General features: G+C 43.1%; 1 protein-coding gene and 1 long non-coding RNA gene across 2 annotated transcripts in view; both read right to left on the reverse strand.

Annotated features, from left to right (window-relative positions):
- si:dkey-88l16.3 (low-density lipoprotein receptor-related protein 2) overlaps positions 1 to 9,417 on the reverse strand; it is a 75,668-nt gene extending 66,251 nt beyond the window's left edge. The window contains exons 1-6 of the mRNA XM_029709892.1: positions 9,337 to 9,417; positions 2,198 to 2,404; positions 1,834 to 2,100; positions 1,495 to 1,710; positions 1,230 to 1,406; positions 883 to 1,134 (exon numbers count right to left, since the gene is read on the reverse strand). Coding sequence (XP_029565752.1) covers positions 883 to 1,134; positions 1,230 to 1,406; positions 1,495 to 1,710; positions 1,834 to 2,100; positions 2,198 to 2,309 — 1,024 coding nt within the window. The 5' untranslated portion in view covers positions 2,310 to 2,404; positions 9,337 to 9,417. The remainder of the gene's footprint in view (positions 1 to 882; positions 1,135 to 1,229; positions 1,407 to 1,494; positions 1,711 to 1,833; positions 2,101 to 2,197; positions 2,405 to 9,336) is intronic.
- A 68-nt stretch (positions 9,418 to 9,485) lies between these two features.
- On the reverse strand, positions 9,486 to 12,536 carry LOC115160203 (uncharacterized). The gene is made up of 3 exons (XR_003869030.1): positions 12,414 to 12,536; positions 9,682 to 9,831; positions 9,486 to 9,588 (listed from the first exon to the last, which is right to left on the reverse strand). It is a non-coding gene; the product is annotated as an uncharacterized LOC115160203 (long non-coding RNA).
- Between the last annotated feature and the right edge of the window lie 3,772 nt (positions 12,537 to 16,308).

Genomic DNA, 16,308 nt, shown 5'->3' on the forward strand with positions numbered 1-16,308 from the left:
TTGGAGTTACATTGTGTTGTTTAAGTGTTCCCTTTATTTTTTTGAGCAGTGTATATTTTGATTAACACTTTTTTGGTTACTAGATGATTCCATATGTGCCATTTCATAGTTTTGATGTCTTCACTATTATTGGTGCGTGTGCAGTTTATAAGGTACTCATTTAAAAATATATATGATTACTATTGTTGCAGATGTACAGTTTGTGTAGATTGTAACATGTACTACTAAGAACCTTTTCTGCATATTAGTTGTCGATTTTGACAGGATATTTATCTATATGTCTAGTCAACAGGAAGCAGCGACAGCATCATTTTTACTTACGTTTTACGAATATAATTTCAACATTCATTTTGAATGGTATTCTTAAATCAGGTAAAAACTGCTGAATGAGTCCAAAAGCGTGCTGTGCCTTAATTATTTTGATATACCCCCCTGCCTATTCAGTGAGCCGTCATTTAAGATTTTCATACAAAAAACAATACAAGAATATTGATGTCTTGACTTTGTCTAAGGTAACGGTTAGCAAAATTAGGTAAATTGACAAAGCACACTTTAACTGCAATGTTAATATGCATTACATGGCATTGTAAATTTGAGATGTCCTTTGACCTAATGTTCAACGCTTTCAGACAATGCACGTAATCGCGATAAAAAAAATGCCCACTAAAATTTCATAAAGATTAACTGATTAACTCTGACAGCCCTACAAAAACAACATTGGAAAACCTGTCACATTGTTGACCGTGTACTGTAAGTGGCAGTTCTGTCCGACTCCCCATTTTTAGTACGTCATGCCATTTTATGAACACCGTCAGACACTTAGTCGATTTAGAAAACATCCCGACTGACCAAAGTGGAACCACAGTCAGAAATCAGACTCACCACCACAGTCCTGTTCATCTGATCCATCCTTACAGTCCACCTCTCCATCACAAACATGGCTTTGCAGGACACACTCTCTCCCATCCTTGCACAGTCTAGAACCCATACGACACTTCAGGGGCAATGTCTGGGATGTTGGAGCAGCTATCGTTGGACAGCCAACCTCATCTGAGCCGTCTTGGCAATGAGAGCGTCCATCACAAACCAGACTCCTCTCAATACATTTCCTCCTGTCCTTACACCGGAACTCACCTGGGAGACACACATAAGAGGGACCGTGAAGATGGCTTAAGAGGGTTTACGGGGTGGCAAAGAGGCATCAAATATCAGAAAGAGTTAATATCTACCTCTGTTTGGACATTTAGTAATGCAGGACTCCTCATCAAAACCATCAGGGCAGTCTCTCAATTTGTCACACAGCTGAGTTTGGGAGATGCACAAATTTGAGCCCCGACACATCACTGATGGACTGGTACAGGTCTGAACCAGAGTTGGCAGGACAGGAGGAAGGGCCTTGTTAGAATCTAGGGAGAGAGGTTACATTAGATTCATTTAAAGAGATTCTCCTCATCCTTCTGTACCAACTGTCCAAGTGAGTCAGCAGGGTCTCACCACAGCCTTCCTCATCAGAGCCGTCCGCACAGTCTCTCTCTCCATCACAGAGGAAGGTTTCTGGGATACAGCGGCTATTGTTGTCACAGCGATGTCTGCAGCTCTTGGTGGGCTTGAAGCAGTCCATTTCATCAGAGCGATCCTGACACTGTGCCTTCCCATCACACACCTGCTGCTGGTCGATACACTTCTTCCCATGAGCACACTGGAACTGACCTGAGAGGTAGGAACCAATGAGCACACGAACTGACCTAAGGACATTGATATGAATGGATTTGTACTGAAACTGGCCACTTGTGATTAAACACATTACACCAGATCAAGAGGTGAGCTTCTGACCTGCTTTGCAGAGGAGCTCACAGTCCTGTTCATCTGATCCATCCTTACAGTCCACCTCTCCATCACAAACATGGCTGTGAAGGACACACTCTTTCCCATCCTTGCACAGTCTAGAACCCATACGACACTTCAGGGGCAATGTCTGGGATGTTGGAGCAGCTATCGTCTGACAGCCAACCTCATCTGAGCCGTCTTGGCAATGAGAGCGTCCATCACAAACCAGACTCCTCTCAATACATTTCCTCCTGTCCTTACACCGGAACTCACCTGGGCGACACACATAAGAGGGACCGTGAAGATGGCTTAAGAGGGTTTACGGGGTGGCAAAGAGGCATCAAATATCAGAAAGAGTTAATATATCTACCTCTGTTTGGACATTTAGTAATACAGGACTCCTCATCAAAACCATCAGGGCAGTCTCGCAATGTGTCACACAGCTGAGTTTGGGAGATGCACAAAGTTGAGCCCCGACACATCACTGATGGACTGGTACAGACTGGCTGAGCAGGAAGAATATCTGGAATGGTTGCAGTTGGAGCCAAATAAGCGGTAGTAAGTGGAATTGGAGATCCTGTAGGTAGAGAGTATTACCAAGATAATGGACAAGCCTTTTACACTCTACCCAGAACAAGTCTAATGAACCGTTAGTTTCCACAAAACAATTCAGCACAAAGGGTTAGACTGTAGGTAACATGTCTCACCTGCTAATATAGATTTTCCGAAAGGAGGGCAGGGGAGGACTTTGTATGCGTCGTGGAAGTTAGAATAACAATGATCCAGGGTTTTGCCAGCCCGCGCATTCGATATGTCAATGTACAGTTAAAAATATAAAACGCAACAATCGCAAAGATTTTACTGGGCTCCTCGACACTCCATCCCCCCGACAACCTCACTGCTCAGCTAAGAAAAGCCAACTGACATTTACTCCTGAGGTACTGACATGTTGCACCCTCTGCAACCACTGATTATTATTTTGACCCTACTAGTCATCTATCAACTTTTGAACAATCTGGCCTTGTACCCTTATATTCTCCACACGGCACAGCCAGAAGAGGACTGGCCACCCCTCAGAGCCTGGTTCCTCTAGGTTTCTTCCTAGGTTCCTGCCGTTCTAGGGAGTTCATTGCCACCGTGCTTCTACGTCTGCATTGCTTGCTGTTTGGGGTTTTAGGCTCGTTTTCTGTATAGCACTGACATCTGCTGATGTAAAAAAAAAAAAAAGCCTTTATAAATCGATTTGATAAGGAAATCAGTCAATTTAAATACAATCATTAGGCCTTAACCTATGGATTTCACAACTGGGAATACAGATTTGCATCAGCTGGTCACAGGTACCTTAAAGGTAGAGGTGTGGATCAGAAAACCAGTCAGTATCTGGTGTGACCGCCATTTGCCATCTTCATGTAGAGTTGATCAGGCTGTTGATGGCAGCCTGTGGAATATTGTCCCACTTCTTCAATGGCTGTGAGAAGTTACTGGAAATTGTCAGGAACTGGAAAATGCTGTCGTACACAGAGTATTCCAAACATGCTCAACAGGTCACATGTCTGGTGAGTACGCAGGCCATGGAAGAACTGGAATATTTTCAGCTTCCAGGAATTGTGTACAGATCCTTGTGACATGGCGCCATGCATTATCATGCTGAAACATGAGGTGATGGCAGCAGATAAATGGGACTGCAATGGGCCTCAGGATCTCATGGCATCTCAGTGCATTCAAATTGCCATCGATAAAATGCAATTGTGTTCATTGGCCGTAGCTTATGCTTGCCCATACCATAAGCCCACCATGGGGCACTCTTCACAACATTGACATCAAACCTCTCGTCCACACGATGCCTTATGCTGTCTAACATCTGCTCGGTACAGTTGAAACCAGGATTAATCCATGAAGCACACTTCTCCAGAGTGCCAGTGGCCATCGAAGGTGAGCATTTGCCCACTGAAGTCGGTTACGATGTCGAACTACAGTCAGGTCAAGACCATAGTGAGGATGACAAGTGCGCAGAAGAGCTTCCCTGAGACAGTTTGAGCAGACTTTCTTCAGTTTTGTAAACCCATAGTTTCATCAGCTGTCCGAGAAGCTGGTCTCAGATGATCCCACAGGTGAAACTGGATGTTGAGGTCCTGGGCTGGAGTGGTTATATGTGGTCTAGAAATATGTGATTATTGAAACAAATGAGTTTATATCATTTACTATCATCCTAAATTAAAATGTTTTATCCATTTCTAATAAATGTATATTATGCTACTTTCCAATAAGTTCGCAGTATGCGTTACTACATTACACAAGGGAACGTTTTAACCACATCGAATTGGGGGGAATTACATACGTTTGACCTCAGTTTGGTGATGTTCGTATAAAAGTTGTCAACATGACGACAAGACCAATTGCTTAAAACAGAGCAATATATTTGATTTTGTCATAGGAGTGGGGGGTGGTCACAGAACTTAGAATGCAGTTTGAATTTTCCTCAAATGATGCAGATAATTCTGGGCGGTCTCCAAGTCACTGGCCACACATCAATACAATGATTTGAAAGTCAAATTATCAACGATTTGAAAGTTTAAAAAAAGCCTCCTTCACTCCCGCCGCCAAACTTACCCTGGTAAAACTGTCTGTCCTACCAATCCTCAACGATGTCATCTACAAAATAGCTTCCAATACTCTACTCAGCAAATTGGTTGTAGTCTATCACAGTGCCATCCGTTTTGTTACCAAAGCGCCTTATACCACCCACCACTGTGACCTGTATGCTCTAGTCGGCTGGCCCTCGCTACATATTCGTCGCCAGACCCACTGGCTCCAGGTCATCTATAAGTCTAGGCTAGGTAAAGCGCCGCCTTATCTCAGCTCACTGGTTACGATAACACCCACCCGAGCAGGTATATCTCACTGGTCATCCCCAAAGCCAAACACCTCGTTTGGCCGCCTTTCCTTCCAGTTCTCTGCTGCCAGTGATTGGAACGAATTGCAATTTTTTTTAATTAAAAATCGCTGAAGCTGGAGACTTATATTTCCCTCACAAACTTTAAACATTAGCTATCTGAGCAGCTAACCGATCGCTGCAGCTGTACATAATCCATCTGTAAATAGCCCACCCAATCTACCTACCTCATCCCCATATTGTTTTGATTTACTTTGCTGCTCTTTTGCACACCAGTATCACTACTCACACACACACCATCATCATCATCTGCTCATCTATCACTCCAGTGTTAATCTGCTAAATTGTAATTACTTTTCTACTATGGCCTATTTATTGCCTTACCACCTCATGCCATTTGCACACTGTATATAGACTCTTTTTTTCCTATTGTGTTATTGACTGTACGGTTGTTTATTCCATGTGTAACTCTGTTTGTCGCACTGCTTTGCTTCATCTTGGCCAGGTCGCAGTTGTAAACGAGAACTTGTTCTCAACTAGCTTACCTGGTTAAATAAAGGTGAAATAAATACAATTATCACTCACTGCGGATATTCTACGGCAGGTCGTGATTCATTGACCTTGGTGGTTTATTCCTTTTTCCTTGATGCAGTCCACCAAAATCAAAATCTGCCATTCCAAAATATAAATAGAAGCCTTCTATAAATGCTCATCTAACTAACCATGTATAGGTTCATCCAAGTTTCCATGTGGCTTAAAAAAAATATATATATTTTTTTTTAAAGTGTTCCTCTTCCTGTTTTTGTGATCTCCTATCAAAACGCAACATCACAAAATAGTGGACATTTCCAAAGGTTGTCCTCTAATAAGTGATGTATATATAAACCCTACCGGTCAAAAGTGTTAGAACACCTACTCAAGCAAACGGTTCTTTATTTTTCCTATTTTGTATGTTGTAGAATAATAGTGAAGACATCAAAACTATGAAACGTATGGAATCATGTAGTAACCAAAAAAGTGTTCAAATCTAAATATATGTTATATATTTCAAATAGCCACCCTTTGCCTTGACAGCTTTGCACACTCTTGGCATTCGCTCAACCAGCTTCACCTGGAATGCTTTTCCAAGTCTTGAAGGAGTTCCCACATATGCTGAGCACTTGTTGGCTGCTTTTCCTTCACTCTGCAGTCCAACTCATCCCAAACCATCTCAATTTGGTTGAGGTCGGGGGATTGTGGAAGCCAGGTCATCTGATGCAGCACTCAATCCCTCTCCGTATTGGTAAAATAGCCCTTACAGCCTGGAGTTGTTTGGTCATTGTCCTGTTGAAAAACTAAATGACAGTCCCACTAAGCCCAAACCAGATGGGATGGCGTATCGCTGCAGAACGCTGTGGTAGCCATGCTGGTTAAGTGTGCCTTGAATTCTAAATGAATCAGACAGTGTCACCAGCCCCACACAATAACACCTCATTGCTTTATGGTGGGAAAACGCATGCGGAGATCATCCGTTCTCGCAAAGACAAAGGTTGGAAGCAAAAATCTCCAATTTGGACTCAGACCAAAAGGACAAACTTCCACCGGTCTAATGTCAATTGCTCATGTTTCTTGGTCCAAGCAAGTCTTTCTTATTGGTGTCCTTCAGTAGTGGTTTCTTTGCAGCAATTCAACCATGAAGGCCAGATTCACTGTCTCCTCTGACCAGTTGATGTTGAGATGCGTCTTACTTGAACTATGTGAAGCATTTATTTGGGCTGCAATTTCTGAGGCTGGCAAATCTAATGCTCATATCCTTTGCAGCAGGGGTAACTCTGGGTCTTCCATTCCTGTGGCGGTCCTCATTAGAGCTAGTTACATTATGGCACTTGGTTTTTGCGACTGCACTTGAACTTTAAAAGTTATTGAAATTTTCCAAATTGACTGACCTTCATGTCTTAAAGTAATGGACTGTCATTTCTCATTGCTATTTGAGCTGTTCTTGACATCTGGACTTGGTCAATTACCAAATAGGGCTCTATTCTGTATACCCCTCCTTACATTGTCACAAAAGATTGGCTCAAACGCATTAAGGAAAGACATTTCAAATACTTTAAGGCAGCACACCTGTTAATTGAAACACATTCCAGGTGACTACCTCATGACGCTGGTTGAGAGAATGCCAAGAGTGTGCAAAGCTGTCAAGGCAAAGGGTGGCTATTTGAAGAATCTCAAATTTAAAATATACTGCTCAAAAAAATAAAGGGAACACTTAAACACATCCTAGATCTGAATGAAATAAATAATCTTAAATACTTTTTTCTTTACACAGTTGAATGTGCTGACAACAAAATCACAAAAATAATCAATGGAAATCCAATTTATCAACCCATGGAGGTCTGGATTTGGAGTCACACTCAAAATTAAAGTGGAAAACCACACTACAGGCTGATCCAACTTTGATGTAATGTCCTTAAAACAAGTCAAAATGAGGCTCAGTAGTGTGTGTGGCCTCCACGTGCCTGTATGACCTCCCTACAATGCCTGGGCATGCTCCTGATGAGGTGGCGGATGGTTTCCTGAGGGATCTCCTCCCAGACCTGGACTAAAGCATCCGCCAACTCCTGGACAGTCTGTGGTGCAACGTGGCATTGGTGGATGGAGCGAGACATGATGTCCCAGATGTGCTCAATTGGATTCAGGTCTGGGGAACGGGCGGGCCAGTCCATAGCATCAATGCCTTCCTCTTGCAGGAACTGCTGACACACTCCAGCCCCATGAGGTCTAGCATTGTCTTGCATTAGGAGGAACCCAGGGCCAACCGCACCAGCATATGGTCTCACAAGGGGTCTGAGGATCTCATCTCGGTACCTAATGGCAGTCAGGCTACCTCTGGCGAGCACATGGAGGGCTGTGCGGCCCCCCAAAGAAATGCCACCCCACACCATGACTGACCCACCGCCAAACCGGTCATGCTGGAGTTGCAGGCAGCAGAACGTTCTCCACAGCGTCTCCAGACTCTGTCACGTCTGTCATGTGCTCAGTGTGAACCTGCTTTCATCTGTGAAGAGCACAGGGCGCCAGTGGCGAATTTGCCAATCTTAGTGTTCTCTGGCAAATGCCAAACGTCCTGCACGGTGTTGGGCTGTACGCACAACCCCCACCTGTGGACGTCGGGCCCTCATACCACCCTCATGGAGTCTGTTTCTGACCGTTTGAGCAGACACATGCACATTTGTGGCCTGCTGGAGGTCATTTTGCAGGGCTCTGGCAGTGCTTCTCCTGCTCCTCCTTGCACAAAGGCGGAGGTAGCGGTCCTGCTGCTGGGTTGTTGCCCTCCTACGGCCTCCTCCACGTCTCCTGATGTACTGGCATGTCTCCTGGTAGCGCCTCCATGCTCTGGACACTACGCTGACAGACACAGCAAACCTTCTTGCCACAGCTCGCATTGATGTGCCATCCTGGATGAGCTGCACTACCTGAGCCACTTGTGTGGGTTGTAGACTCCGTCTCATGCTACCACTAGAGTGAAAGCACCGCCAGCATTCAAAAGTGCCCAAAACATCAGCCACGAAGCATAGGAACTGAGAAGTGGTCTGTGGTCCCCACCTGCAGAACCACTCCTTTATTGGGGGTGTCTTGCTAATTGCCTATAATTTCCACCTGTTGTCTATTCCATTTGCACAACAGCATGTGAAATGTGTCAATCAGTGTTGCTTCCTAAGTGGACAGTTTGATTTCACAGAAGTGTGATTGACTTGGAGTTACATTGTGTTGTTTAAGTGTTCCCTTTATTTTTTTGAGCAGTGTATATTTTGATTAACACTTTTTTGGTTACTAGATGATTCCATATGTGCCATTTCATAGTTTTGATGTCTTCACTATTATTGGTGCGTGTGCAGTTTATAAGGTACTCATTTAAAAATATATATGATTACTATTGTTGCAGATGTACAGTTTGTGTAGATTGTAACATGTACTACTAAGAACCTTTTCTGCATATTAGTTGTCGATTTTGACAGGATATTTATCTATATGTCTAGTCAACAGGAAGCAGCGACAGCATCATTTTTACTTACGTTTTACGAATATAATTTCAACATTCATTTTGAATGGTATTCTTAAATCAGGTAAAAACTGCTGAATGAGTCCAAAAGCGTGCTGTGCCTTAATTATTTTGATATACCCCCCTGCCTATTCAGTGAGCCGTCATTTAAGATTTTCATACAAAAAACAATACAAGAATATTGATGTCTTGACTTTGTCTAAGGTAACGGTTAGCAAAATTAGGTAAATTGACAAAGCACACTTTAACTGCAATGTTAATATGCATTACATGGCATTGTAAATTTGAGATGTCCTTTGACCTAATGTTCAACGCTTTCAGACAATGCACGTAATCGCGATAAAAAAAATGCCCACTAAAATGTCATAAAGATTAACTGATTAACTCTGACAGCCCTACAAAAACAACATTGGAAAACCTGTCACATTGTTGACCGTGTACTGTAAGTGGCAGTTCTGTCCGACTCCCCATTTTTAGTACGTCATGCCATTTTATGAACACCGTCAGACACTTAGTCGATTTAGAAAACATCCCGACTGACCAAAGTGGAACCACAGTCAGAAATCAGACTCACCACCACAGTCCTGTTCATCTGATCCATCCTTACAGTCCACCTCTCCATCACAAACATGGCTTTGCAGGACACACTCTCTCCCATCCTTGCACAGTCTAGAACCCATACGACACTTCAGGGGCAATGTCTGGGATGTTGGAGCAGCTATCGTTGGACAGCCAACCTCATCTGAGCCGTCTTGGCAATGAGAGCGTCCATCACAAACCAGACTCCTCTCAATACATTTCCTCCTGTCCTTACACCGGAACTCACCTGGGAGACACATAAGAGGGACCGTGAAGATGGCTTAAGAGGGTTTACGGGGTGGCAAAGAGGCATCAAATATCAGAAAGAGTTAATATCTACCTCTGTTTGGACATTTAGTAATGCAGGACTCCTCATCAAAACCATCAGGGCAGTCTCTCAATGTGTCACACAGCTGAGTTTGGGAGATGCACAAATTTGAGCCCCGACACATCACTGATGGACTGGTACAGACTGGCTGAGCAGGAGGCACTGAGTTGGAAACATGCACATCCATTTAAATTAATTTTCGGATGAAGAGCTTTGAAAGGATGGTCATACAGAATTAACGACATTACTGATCCTACTGACCTTCCTTTACACAACGTTTGCCCCCCTGAGACTTAAATTAATTACACTGAACAAAAAATATAAATACAACATGTAAAGTGTTGGTCCCTAGTTATGATGAAAAGAACATCCCAGTGATGTTACACACAAAACGCTTTTCAAATTCTGTTTACATCCTTGTGTAAGCACTTTCCTTTGCCAAGATAATCCAGCCACCTGACAGGTGCTGCATATCAAGAAGCTGATTAAACAACGTGATCATTGGGTACAATAAAAGGCATCTAACCTTTCATGGGTGAGTTCAATATATCTAATGGTTCCCCCAGCGTGAGTTTTTCTATGTGCGGGATGTTAGAATACACTCAATGTGATTGTTGCGAAACAGGAGTGTTAATCCGCTCTGCCCTCAAACCAAGGCACGTTGCCTGCTTATCTATAGGATCATTATTTTCCAACAAGTTTATTTTCTAACAGTTTGAATTCTTTCACGTAAAAAGTAGCCCATTTCACTATTGCGGAATGTATATGTTTGAGGCTTCACTGAGCCAGACAAACTTTTTGACAAGAGCCCAACCACTTCACTGTTTCCACAGATCAAGTATGCAGACATTTGCTCATATCTGGTCAGAACAGGCCTTGCAAACGTTTTCTAATGTGCCTGCATTTCCATCATTGTCATTTTCCTAACAAATATCTTTTGAACATGTGCGTTCCTATCAAAAAGCCTTAGTTTCTGTATATTGTGTTGTGCTACAGTAGAAATGGCTACGCATGTATGGAGCGTAATGAATTCACTGTTTTATTCACATATTTTCATGTGCTGGTGACAAATCATGCATTCCGGTTCTTTCATATAGTAATAACGTGTTTAAAACACTTGAAGGTTGTACTGATTATGATTATATTATGATGAGCTAATGCTAAGCTATTTGCCAGCTATGAGTTGCAGCATGTTTGTTGACATACCATGCATCCTGGTCACATAAGCGTCTGTCAGACCAAAGTTATAACTAAACGAAGTTTAGGGATGGTTCACGCCACTGACTTATGGTGCTTTCAAGACAACTGGGAACTCTGAAAAATACGAGGTCAAATCATGACGTCCGTGATATTCAGGTCAGAAAGTCAGTGCTCTAGAAAGACGCCCATATTCCCGAGTTGGATGACCGTTCAAAACAAAATTCCCCAGTCGGGGGCAAATTTTTTAGTTGCCAGCTCAGAAACCCCTTTTCCATGGGTTTTATTTAGCTTGTAAACTTGTTTAATTGATAAATCCCCCTCAATATTTCCTGCATCACACCCCCCCACAATACCATTCCCCCATTTTTACCCCCCATGGACTTGAAACCACTCCCCCTCCAAAATGAAATGATGCCCACCACAAACACCCAAAAAAAATGTTACCAATATCTGGCAACCCTGTTTAGCTTTCACGCTACAGTTAGGTTTGTATTTAGGGTGAAATGTGAGGTGATTTGCTTTGTCATACTAAATGACTTATCCTATATAAACTAACAAGTACATTGAAGATTTGTAAAATGCTGAAAAGTGGCCAAGCTAAGTTGATATTTCAGGCAATGGGCGCACGGGCGGCAGGTAGCCTAGTGGTTAGAGCGTCGGGCCAGTAACCAAAAGGTTGCTGGACCAAATCCCTGAGCTGACAAGGTAAAAATCTGTCATTCTGTCCCTGAACAAGGAAGTTAACCCACTGTTCCCCGGTAGGTCGTCATTGTAAATAAGATTTCTCTTAACTGACTTAAAATGTAAATCCATCTTTTACTTGGTTTATTTTCATATAGTGAATGGCATTAGGGAGTTTGCTTCTCAAATACAAACAAACATGGCTGCCATCAAAGAACTTAGCTAAAAGGCATATTTTCTTAACATTGCATTAGTCTCATGCTCACCAGAGATGTGGTACATTGTAAACAAGTCTAGCAGTTAGGTGGCCAATTTATTGTTTTTAGTCAGCGCAACATGTGACTGGTTTATGGAATGAGTTTGGCTGTGTTCCATGTGATGATGAAGTTCACATTCATCTTTTACAAGGAAAGGTGAAATTAGGACTAAAAGTGGGAAGTGCTTTAGTTCCCATCAAAGCAAGGTTGAGATGCTTTTATTTCAGTCTAATAAAGCCCTGCTGGGGAAAAACCTATTGATTGGCTGGGCCTGGCTGCCCTCCCCAGTGGGTGGGCCTGGCTGCCAAGTAAGGTGGGCCTGGCTGCCAAGTAAGGTGGGCCTGGCTGCCAAGTGGGTGGGCCTGGCTGCCAAGTGGGTGGGCTTGTGCCCTCACCCAGTCATGTTAAATCCAAAGATGAGCACATAATACATTTATTTCAATTGACTGATTTATTTAAATGAACCAACTCAGTAAAATCTTTTAAATTGTTGCATTTATATTTTTGTTCACTACACATTAATGATGCTATTGTACTAATGGTCCTTTAAGTCCATCTCTACCCCTGACTCTGAATTAAAGACATTAATGATCCTATTGTACTAACCTTCCTTTACATCCAGAGCCACGATCACCCTGACAACTCCTGGTCCGACAGGGACATCGTGGGCACGCCTCCTGTCCCGCCGGTCCCACACAGTGATGACATCATTAAACAGTGACACTAGGAGCGGAGCGTGAGCGGCCATGATGGAACCAGGGACATTCCACTCTCTGCCTGCCAGGTGAGTCTGGGACTTCAACAGACTCATGATCTTCAGATCTACACAGGGTCAAGGAGCACAAAGAGCTTGTTTGAGTGGTAAGGCGAAAGCAACCGACTGTTAATGAAAGTCCAGGAGCAAAGCCTTCCAACAGCAAAGCTCAGATCAACCTGGTTCTTATGGTTTAGAAAAGTTTGTCAAAATAAACATTTCTCCAACCCCCATATCACACAAACTGAAAATACGTAGGTGTACAATCAATTGGTGAGATGCTCAAATGTTACATTAATTTGTACATGGTTGCGTTCGCCCCAGCCCCGCCCGCCCCAGCGGAGCACAACACCAAGGAGCACAACACCAAGGAGCACAACACCAAGGAGCACAACACCAAGGAGCACAACACCAAGGAGCACAACACCAAGGAGCACAACACCAAGGAGCACAACACCAAGGAGCACAACACCAAGGAGCACAACACCAAGGAGCACAACACCAAGGAGCACAACACCAAGGAGCACAACACCAAGGAGCACAACACCAAGGAGCACAACACCAAGGAGCACAACACCAAGGAGCACAACACCAAGGAGCACAACACCAAGGAGCACAACACCAAGGAGCACAACACCAAGGAGCACAACACCAAGGAGCACAAGGAAAAGCATTATAGGAGACAGAATCACTGTTAAAGATAATATTGCAGTAAGTGATACTGACCGCCCCCCTCTGTGTTCCAGAGCAGTGTGTTGGATTTCAGGTCCAAAACAATGCGCCCAGCGACGTGTCCCTCCACTCTCAGGACTTTCCTAGGGTTTCCTCCTGGCAGTCTCATGGATAGGATCCAGCCAGCCTCCAGCAAGTACAGCCTCCCCCGCTGCCAGTCCAGATAAACATCTCTTACCTCACTGCCAGACTGGTACAGTCTCCGTGGGTAACCCTGATCCATGTTAGTGACGCCAACACAGACTTCATCACATGACAGCCAGTACAGATTTCTCATCTTCTGGTCTACTGACACCACGCAGGCTAGAAGGTAAGGACAGCACAACATGAATATACAGGACCAGAACAGGCTAGGAGAGGGAATGGACCAACATAACTCAATATTCGGAAGGCATTCCTAATGTTTGATATAGATATGATTGGCAGAGAAACAAAAAAATACAACATGCAACAATTTAAGATTTACCGTGTTAGTTCATATATTGAAATCAGTCAATTGAAAAATGAATTATTCCCTAATCTATGGATTTCATATGGCTTTGCAGGGATGCAGCCATTGGTGGGCCTGGGAGGGCATAGGCCCACCCACTGGGAGCCAGGCCCAGCCAATCAATGAGTTTATCCCTACAAAAGACATACTTTTTAGCTTTTGTAACGACAAATACTCCTCAGTACCCCACCACTCAAGCCCCCCACCCACTACAAGTCAGAATATCTGGCAGGTGATGAAGCCGGATGTGGAGGTCCTGGGACTTCATGGTTACACGTGGTCTGAGGTTGGACATACTGCCAAATTCTCTAAAACATGAAGCAGCTTATGGTAGAGAAATTAACATTCAATTATCTGGCAACAACTCTGGTGGACATTGCTGCTTTCAGCATGCCAATTTGCATGCTCCTTCAAAACTTGAGACATCTGTGTCATTGTGTTGACAAAACTGCACCAGTGGCTTTTTACTGTCCCCAGCACAAGGTGCACTTGTGTAATGATCATGTTGGTTAATCAGCTTCTTGATATGCCACACCTGTCAGGTGTATGAATTAGCTTGGAAAAGGTAAACACTCAGTACCAGGGATAAACAAAATTGTACACTTTAGAGAAATAAGCTTTTGTGCATTTGGAAACTGTCTTAATTTTTTTTTTTTTTTTCAGCTCATGAAACATATGTCATGACGTTGGCCTGTGGTTTATGACCCCCTCATAAATACCTTTCTCCCTTTCATCTCTTGACTCTACAGAAGGACTCTTGAAAAGCCTTTGTTAAGCAGAGAGTCTGGGAACATCAAAACGTAGGGGCAATGGAACCATACTTCAGTAATCCAACTAGTTGAAAATATGTGTTGGACTTAATGAATATGATGTCAGTTCAGTTGGCGTTTGAGACATGATTACTGATGATAGGACGACAAACTATTGGAAAGACTACACATTCAGATTCACATGGAATTGTTGTGCAATTTAAATGTTTAAATAAACTATTTGAAAAGATTAAATGTAATTTTAGCTTCCAAATGAGAGAATTGGGTTTTCATGAGTGAACTATGCTCAATTCAGTGACCCTGCCCATGTGAAGAGAGACTGGTTATAAAGTATGAAACATGCCCTTCTCTCCCCTCCTATATAAAGCCCTTGACGAAAATGTAACTTTGTTCCGAGGACTTTAGGGTGACAGTTCCATGTTAAAAGGGCTCAGATAATACGCTGTTCCAAGGATGTGTGGACTTGAGGTCCCCACGTTGAAAGGACAAAGACCACCTACAGAACTAAGCAAACCTTAGAGAACCTAACGAAATTAGCATCAAATTTCAATGTGAAGGTCACGACCTACACCCCGGAAGGATGAATATTGACTACCAGACAGAATATAGCATGAGCTTAAAAGTATGGCAACTTGGTATGAACTTTGAACTCTTACTCACACCAGAAGTGATACCTCCTAGCCGTTGAGTTGCAGCAGTCGCTAAACGTGGGCTAGGAGAGGACGGACAGAATATCCATTCTACCACACTCCAGTTCACCACAAGACGTTCTTCAAAAGACCAGAGATCCATAAAGCACAAACCGGCCTTCCATCGACAACCAATCTACCGAAGCGCAGCTCAGAGTAAATATTTATTGCATTCTTTTTTTTCAAATGGGCGGTTATTTAGAATGCATAAGATTCTGTATTTACGATGGTAATATAGCTTCTCCCTTTGTTACTCAGACTTCCCGCTCCTTCACTCAAACCCAACCCTCTAACCAGCCGTCGTATCTGTTCCGTCCACCAGGGACGTTTTCTTTATGACATAATTTGTAATCAATGTATGATCCATTCTGTGTGATTATCTAGGTATTTAGTAAATAAATAAAAATGTTGTATTGCCGATTCAACTTGTTAGCCAGGGTTTGTGAAGATAACCAAGAATGTATAACTTTCAGATGAGACCAAATAAGGTGACGATTAAATATTGTATAACTTTCAGATGAGACTAAATAAGGTGACGATTAAATATTGTCTGCTATTGATGTAAAAGATTACCAGGTCTTTACGAGTTTATTCGGAAGATAACAGCTCTATAAACATTATTTCGTGGTGGCCTGACTTTTGTTAATCATCTACCTGATTAGCTTAATCAGGTAATAGAGAAATGATTTTATAGAATAGCATGTCATATCACTTAATCCGGCATAGCCGAAGACACGACACGTTTGTTCAGTGTACATGCATATATGCTCACAAACACCAAACCGGCACAATATGGCTCCATTATATGTACCTGGTCTCAGCGTGGGGACAGTCTCTGTTTGGCCGGTATTGAGGCTCCAGCGCATCACATGACCAGTGCTGTTTGCCCAGTAGACCCAGTCCCCCCTCCAGTCGATGTCAAAAGACTCAATGACATCATCCGTAGTCAGCAGTAATGTTTTGATCAGCTCTTTCCCTTTCAACTCAAACAGGTTCAGTGTTGTGGATGTTGCATAAGCAAACCTGGGATCTGTGTGATAAAATAACAAGTACATTGCTCAACCAA

This window comes from Salmo trutta, chromosome 23 (genome assembly GCF_901001165.1).
Source record: "Salmo trutta chromosome 23, fSalTru1.1, whole genome shotgun sequence".
In the NCBI taxonomy this organism is placed as follows: domain Eukaryota; kingdom Metazoa; phylum Chordata; class Actinopteri; order Salmoniformes; family Salmonidae; genus Salmo; species Salmo trutta.